General features: G+C 27.0%; 1 protein-coding gene across 1 annotated transcript; it reads left to right on the forward strand.

The window, feature by feature from the left end:
* The first annotated feature begins 154 nt into the window (after positions 1-154).
* Positions 155-3,281, forward strand: LOC127280545 (transmembrane protein 41B). The gene is made up of 4 exons (XM_051303597.1): positions 155-322; positions 959-1,079; positions 1,152-1,280; positions 2,184-3,281. The coding sequence occupies exons 1-4, from the start codon at positions 292-294 to the stop codon at positions 2,689-2,691; spliced, it is 789 nt and encodes a 262-aa protein (XP_051159554.1). The 5' UTR covers positions 155-291; the 3' UTR covers positions 2,692-3,281.
* Positions 3,282-7,744: the final 4,463 nt, after the last annotated feature.

A 7,744-nucleotide genomic window follows, 5' to 3' on the forward strand; every position in this document is an offset into this window, starting at 1 on the left:
CTTTTTTTGAATCGAATTATTGAAACAATTTTATTATAATATAATAAAATTGTTTTAATAATTCATACATTTCAAATAAGCGCGCGCTAATTCTGACCAATGAGAGGATTCTATAGGACGCAAGCGCAATTTGCATCTGGTGAACGGTCGTTGGCATTTTTAGTTGGTTTTTAGTCACAGTCACACCTCGGTGGCTGTCTGATTGTATGTTGAACTCTCTTTTTATATACATTAATCAGAGGACTTTTTTTTTTTATCTAAAAATAGTTTATTTTTTCTTTATCCTTCGAGATGAGTGTAAAAACTGTACAACAAAATTCAGGTAATTAAAAATTTTTATTCTTCTTTCATCTATACAATACAAAAATTATTGAAATTTTTTTTTCCATTTGACAGTTAATAAGAATTTTCTTCTTCCAATTTTTGGGAAAATTAGTATTTTTTAATTAATTTCAATTAATTTAATGATAATTATTAAAGAAAATCATTGACATTAAAGGAATTTCATTGATAAATCAATTGATTTTCAAATGTCACTTTATAACCTATAAAATTTTCTCTTAAATTCTCTTTGTCTATAAAATTTAATACGAAATTTTTACATCATTTTAATTACTATCTTCCTGTTATTCATTGTTGAATTTTTAATAACATTGTTGTTGCAAAGATTTCATGATTTTGATATTTTTACGTAAGTTTCATGTAGAACATAACCTAAAAATTTTTTTTTTTCTTAAATTCTGATTGGTTGGTGTGATTAGTGATGAAGAAAAATTTTTCTCAGGTGATTGAACACGTGAGAATGACGTGAACCAATGATATTCGTTTGTTCTATTTTCAAATTATTTTTTTTTTTAATGATGAAATTTAAATCACTTGTTTCAAGAAAGAGAACATTTGTATTATTTAAAATATTTCTTTTTAGAATAGTTAGTTTTTAATTTTTTATTATTTACAGTGCCATTAAAAGAAGAAAATGAAGTTTCTACAAGAAGAGCCATTTTAACAGTTGGCTTTATTTTTCTAGTTTCGTTAACATCGTTATTTTACGTGTACATGAGCTTTCCAGATTTAGAAGAGTAAGACTTATCTCCCTTTTTTTTAGATTTTATTTTCTTTTTATATTAAAACGGAAAATATTTTTTTTTCAGGGAAGAAAAGAAACATATAAAACTGCCTTTCCACATAGAAGATGCCAAAAATCTCGGAGGTGTTCTTGAACGTTACAAGGATTTGTATTACATTCAGGTCCTAGCTGGAGTATTCATCACTTACATATTGTATCCTTTTGAAATTTGAAAAAGAATAATTTTTTCAAATTTATTTCTTTTTAACACTTAAAAGAAAAAAAATATTTTAAACTATAAAAAACATTGAAATGATAATTTAACAATTTAAAAATTAAGTAGTTTTCTTTTTTCTGAATACTAATATTTAATTTTTTAATATTACAATTATTTGAAAAAATTTCCAAAACAAAGATTGTCCTGTTGAAAGTAATTTAAATTACAATCACGAACCGAACAGTGAGAAAATAATAAATCGACAAAAATTAAGCAATAGTTTAAAGCAAAAAGCTGACGACTTTAGATATAAAAACAAATAAAAATTTCACTAATTTCGAAAAGGCATTTAAAGAAATAAATGCATGATGTAAATACATCAAAATCGCTTTCGTTACAAATGTTTTTTTTTTTTTTTATTTGAATCAAAATATCGAGCCCACAGTCAAAAGACCATTGAAGGGCAATACATTTCTGTGAAACGAAAATAACAAAAATAATTGAAGAATATAAGATCTACATAATAACAAAAATAAAAATTGCATTAATCATAAAAACAAAAAGAATACATTGTAATTTCGACTGAGCTGTATTCCAATTTAGTTCAATTTATTTCTCAAATAAATTGTTGATAGTTTAAATATTGTAGAATTTAACGTTGTACAGTTTAAACGGTGTAGAATTTAAATTTATACTATTTGAACCGCGCCAAATTCAAAAATAAGTTTATACTTAATCGATATTTGTAATTTTAATTTTTTTAATCAACCTCTTTTTACCGTATCGCTCGTTTCTTTAAAAATCATTTTTTTATATTAAAACTAATTAAAATTATGTGTAGGCAAAACAATGTCATATTTTCCTTAGCTTCTTTTTTTATTTATCTCTTTTTCAAAATAGTCTACAAACATTTGCAATTCCAGGATCAATATTCCTTTCAATTTTATCAGGATTTCTCTTTCCCTTTCCAGTTGCATTATTTCTTGTATGCTGTTGCAGCGCATTAGGAGCAACTCTATGCTATCTACTTTCATCTTTATTGGGGCGAAAAATACTTTACAAATATTTTCCTGATAAAGCAAGAGAATGGTCAATGATGGTGACAAAACATCATGATAATCTTTTAAATTATATGTTATTCCTAAGAATGACACCATTATTACCAAATTGGTTTATAAATCTTGCGAGTCCCGTTATTGGTGTTCCAATTATACCATTTTTAATTGGAACATTTTTTGGTGTTGCACCACCATCATTTGTTGCAATTCAAGCTGGACAAACATTACATAAATTAACATCGTCAAGTGATGCATGGTCATGGACAAGTTTTATTATTCTCTGTATTTTTGCGCTTCTTTCATTGGTACCTGTTATTTTTAAGCAAAAATTTAAACAAAAATTCGAGTAATTTATTTTTCTTGTGGGATACCTTTTAATACATTCCAAAAATTTTTATTTCATCGCTAAATTTAAAGTAAAAAAGTATATGTGTGTGTGTGTGTGTTAAAAGAAAATATGGTTTTTATCGCACATAAAGGAAATTTGTTTTTGAAAAAAAAAGAAACGAATTTCCTCTCACATTCCTAGTTTATTAGATAATTTTTCTTTTGCCACTTTTTTCGGAGAAAAAGTTTTTGGCAAATTTTTATTGTTTCTTGATTAGTAAGAAACTATTTATTTATAAATCTATTTTTATTTATTCAATTTTTTGTACTTTCACTTGAAATTGAATTTGTATTTAATAAGAAATTTTTCAAATTAAACGACGATTTTTGAGAAATTGTAATTTTTGCAGAAAATTTTAAAGAAAAAAAATTAGAATACTAATAACAAAAGTGGATAAATTATTAAATTTGGGCGAAAAAAAAAAATTTTGCATAATGCAACTAGTCGAAATTTCTTTTCTACGCAAAAGTATTTTATCTCTGTGTATATAAATATATATAAAAAAAAATGACGTGTACATAAGTACTAGCGAAATAAATTAATAGTATTTAATTTTCTATTCTTTTCTTTATTTTCCTGGTTCATTAATATTTCTTTCTTTTATTTGAAATCTTAAAAGAAATATTTATTTAGAAATTGTAAACGGGCTGTGCCCTTTGAGTACATAGGTACCTGAATAATAATGTTACAAAAGTAATTAAATTACAATAAAGAAAAATATAATTAGACCGCAGTGCCAATATTAATTTATGTATTTCATGTATTATTATTTTTACTTTATGCCGTTGCTATCTATACTGGAACGTTAATAAAAAAAAAAATATTTTCTTATCTACGTCTCATATTTAAATTTAGTATTCTAATATTTCAGAAAGAAGCTAAATTTTTTAAAATAAATTTTCAATGTTAAAAAAAGGATTTTTAAAACAGTTAAAAACATTCCTATTTTTAAAAATAAATTTTCAATGTTAAAAAAAGGATTTTTAAAACAGTTAAAAACATTCCTATTTTTAATTTATTATTTACTTTTGCTATTAAAAAAAAAGATAAAAAAAGGTTTGTTAACATCTCTGTCTCTATTTTTCACTTAAAGACAAGGCGATATCTGATTTTCGCTACCAGATGGCGTATTGCAGTTTAGTTCCCAATACAAGCGGATTTGTGATAGTTTTTAGGTTATGTTGCTTCTCCGAAAATTAAAAAAAAATTGTATAATACCCCCCCCAAAAAAACATAAATTATAACTAATTGTTTAAAATTATTAGGTTAAATTTCCAATGAAAATTAAAAAAAAAGAAAATCGTAAAAAAATTGTTTCACACGTGTAAGTACATGTGTGTGTGTGTTGTAAAAAATCATCGATCGCTGAATTTTAAGGATGTTTTACAATATTGGGGTCGACCTTCACCTCCTCGACCAGAAGAGAAGTAATAGGACCAATATATGTGAAAAAAAATAATCCTCCACATAAAGTATTCGAGTTGTAAAAAGAGAGAGAGAGAAAGAGAGAGAATAGAGAGAAAAAAGAAAAAAAAACCCTCAAAAGTCGAATTCATTGAGACAGTACGATGATTAAAGGGAACGGAATGAGGATATAATTGATTGGCTAATTCGGTGAGAGAGAGAGAGAGAGAGAGAGAGAGAGAGAGAGAGAGAGAGAAAGAGAGAGCTTAAAGGTCGCTGATACGAGATGGAGCTTCCGTTTTGGTGCGGCTGTGAGTTTCGATCAAGGCCAACCTTGCTATTCGTTTCCACCCTTTCTCTCTCTCTCTCTCTTACACACACATGTTTTCATCCCTATTTCAAACTACCCTCCCTTCCCCTGACCCCACTACTTTTAAAATCCCTTCTCTTCATTTGAAATTCGCCGAATCCACGCAACTCCACCACCCCCTCCACCCCTTATCTTAATTTGCCCCCCCCACACCAAGTATCACATTTGAAAATGTAACGGGTGATTACTCTCAAATAATGGCAATTTCCTTATTATTATTATTATTATTATTATTATTTTTTTTTGTTATACAAAATCAAATATATTTTCTTTAATTGTTGCGCTAAAAAGAGTTTATAGTGGAAAAATTATAAAATAAATGAAATTTTTAAAGGCCTTTTGAGAAACTCGCTTTTTATTATCCCTCTACTTATAGATGAATAAAATGATTTCCCTTTTTGCCTTTTTTTTTTTTTTTTAAAGAGCTGTGAAGAAAAAAAAATCAAGAGTCTCTTTAAGGAAACAATGCCCCTTGAAATAATTGCTGAGTTGATCGATGCAGTCACGAAAACGCTAAAGGCATTTGGGTGAAAAAAATTTTTTTTTTTTGTTCATTATGAAACTTTGATAAAGAACTTTAACTTAATCATTTTTTTGAAAATTTTTCTTTTTTATTTTTATTATTAAAAATATAGTAAATTTTATACAGTATTTATTCTTATAATAACAATAATAATAATAATAATAATAATAGTAATAATTTTTAAAAGAATATGTATAAAAATAGGTGTCACTCGTTAAGCTCTACTCGAATCAAGGGGAAAAGTTGAGGATAATAAGTTATTTTTAATCGCCACTTGTCAATCTAAGAAGCAGAGCAGTGTAGGAGCAACTCTGAGATTTTTTTTCCCTCTCATGACTCCAAGGCGATGCGTATCGATCAGCTTTTCAAGCCATTTTTCTTTTTAGTCAAGAAATGATCATTTTTATAATTTAAATAAAAGTTGATTTAAATTTTATTTCAAGCAACAAACGGTAAAATGATTTTTATTTTAATATTGCACATTAAGTGATAAATTTAAATTTTTAGTTCAGGTCTTCTTCTTTGGATCTATTTTTAACCTATATTGAACCTACATTGAACCTACATTCAAACTGCATTGAACCTATATTGAACCTACTTTGAACCTATTTTAAATCTACGAAACATTGATCATGCTTTGATTTTTTCTTGAACCTTAATTGTCCAAACCTAGAACCTAGTTAGACTCTACATTAAACTTACTTCAATCCCACCTTGGATCTATTTTCGACTTATATTGATCCTACTTTGCACCTAATTTGATTCTGCTTTGAACCCAGTTTGATCCCACCGTAGAATTATTTGCAACCTATATTGAACCTTTATTAACCCTAATTGAACCTACTTTAATCCATATTAAACCTACTTTAACCCATATTAAACCTACTTTAACCCTACATTAAATTTATACTTCAAATCCACTTTGAACCTATTTTCATCCTTTGAACCTACATTAACCTTACTTTGAATCTACTTTAACCCTACTTTGAACATACATTAATCTTTTTTTAACCCTACTTGCATCCTACATTAAGGGTAGGGTTAAAGTAGGTTTAAGAAAGGTTGAAAATAGATTCAAAGTTTGATTAAAGTATGTTTAATGTAGGTTGAAAGTAGAATTAAAGTAGGTTCAATGTAGGTTAAAAATAAATCCAAGGTGACACTATTTTTAATCTATATTGAACCTACTTTAACTCTACTTTATCCTACATTAAACTTTTATCAATCCTACCTAGGATTTATTTTCAACTTATATTGAGCCTACTTTGCACGTAATTTGATCCTACTTTGAACCTAGTTTGATCACACATTTGAATTATTTTCAACCTTTATTAAACCTTCTTTAATCCTAATTGAACCTACTTTAATCCATATTAAACCTACTTTCACCCTACATTAAACTTATACTTCAATTCTACTTTGTATCTATTTTCATCCTACATTGAATCTTCTTTAATCCTACTTTGTACTTAATTTGATTCTACATTTAACTTACTTCAATCTTAAATTAAAACTATTTTTAATCTATATTTAACCTAGTTTAATCCTAGTTTAATCCTTTATTGAAAGTAGGGTTAAAGTAGGTTCAAGTTAGGTTGAAAAAAGATCTAAGGTAGGATTAAAGTAGGTTTAATATAGGTTGAAAGTAGAATTAAAGTAAGTTTAATATAGGTTAAAAATAAATCAAAATGGGGTTCGAGTATGTTTAATGTAGGGTCAAAGTAGGTTCAATATAGGTTGATAACAGATACAAGGTAGGTTATAAGTGGGTTTAATATAGGTTCAAAGTAGAATTAAAAAAGGTTCAATATAGGTTGAAAATAGATCCAAGGTAGGATTAAAATAAGTTTAATGTAGGTTTAAAGTAGGGTTAAAGAGGATTCAATATAGATGAAAGTAGTTAGAAGGTGGGACAATTTTTAATCCATATTGAACCTACTTTAACCCTAATTTGAACCTACATTAAACCTACTTTAACCCAACTTTGATCCTACATTAAACCTATTTTGATCCTACATTGAACTTTCATTAATTCTACCTTGGATCTATTTTCATCCTACATTGAACCTACTTTAACCCTACTTTGTACTTAATTTGATCCTACATTTTACTCATTTCAATCTTATATTAAAACTATTTTTAACCTATATTTAACCTACTTAACCCTAGTTTTGATTCTATATTAAAATTTTATTAATCCTACCTTGGATCTATTTTCAACCTATTTTAAACCTACTTGAATCCTATAATTTAGTCCTATATTGAAAGTAGGGTTAAAGTAGGTTCAAGTTAGGTTGAAAATAGATCTAAGGTAGGATTAAAGTAGGTTTAATATAGGTTAAAAGTAGAATTAAAGTAAGTTTAATATAGGTTAAAAATAAATCAAAATGAGGTTGAAGTATGTTTAATGTAGGGTCAAAGTAGGTTTAAGTTAGGTTGAAAACAGATACAAGGTAGGATTAAAGTAGGTTTAATATAGGTTGAAAGTAGAATTAAAAAAGGTTCAAAATAGGTTGAAAATAGATCCAAGGTAGGATTAAAATAAGTTTAATGTAGGTTTAAAGTAGGGTTAAAGAGGATTCAATATAGATGAAAGTAGTTAGAAGGTGGGACAATTTTTAATCCATATTGAACCTACTTTAACCCTAATTTGAACCTACATTAAACCTACTTTAACCCAACTTTGATCCTACATTAAACCTATTTTGATCCTACATT

Source organism: Leptopilina boulardi, unplaced genomic scaffold (assembly GCF_019393585.1).
Source record: "Leptopilina boulardi isolate dan_hultmark-lab unplaced genomic scaffold, ZJU_Lbou_2.1 LbouV2_248, whole genome shotgun sequence".
NCBI lineage: Eukaryota > Metazoa > Arthropoda > Insecta > Hymenoptera > Figitidae > Leptopilina > Leptopilina boulardi.

What these genes read in the sequence shown, in the direction of transcription:
- LOC127280545 (XM_051303597.1), top strand. Translation starts at nt 292, where the DNA reads ATGAGTGTAAAAACTGTACAACAAAATTCAG. An exon ending in AACTGTACAACAAAATTCAG is followed by an intron (nt 323 to 958) that starts GTAATTAAAAAT and finishes TATTATTTACAG; the next exon opens with TGCCATTAAAAGAAGAAAAT. An exon ending in GTATTCATCACTTACATATT is followed by an intron (nt 1,281 to 2,183) that starts GTATCCTTTTGA and finishes TTTTCAAAATAG; the next exon opens with TCTACAAACATTTGCAATTC.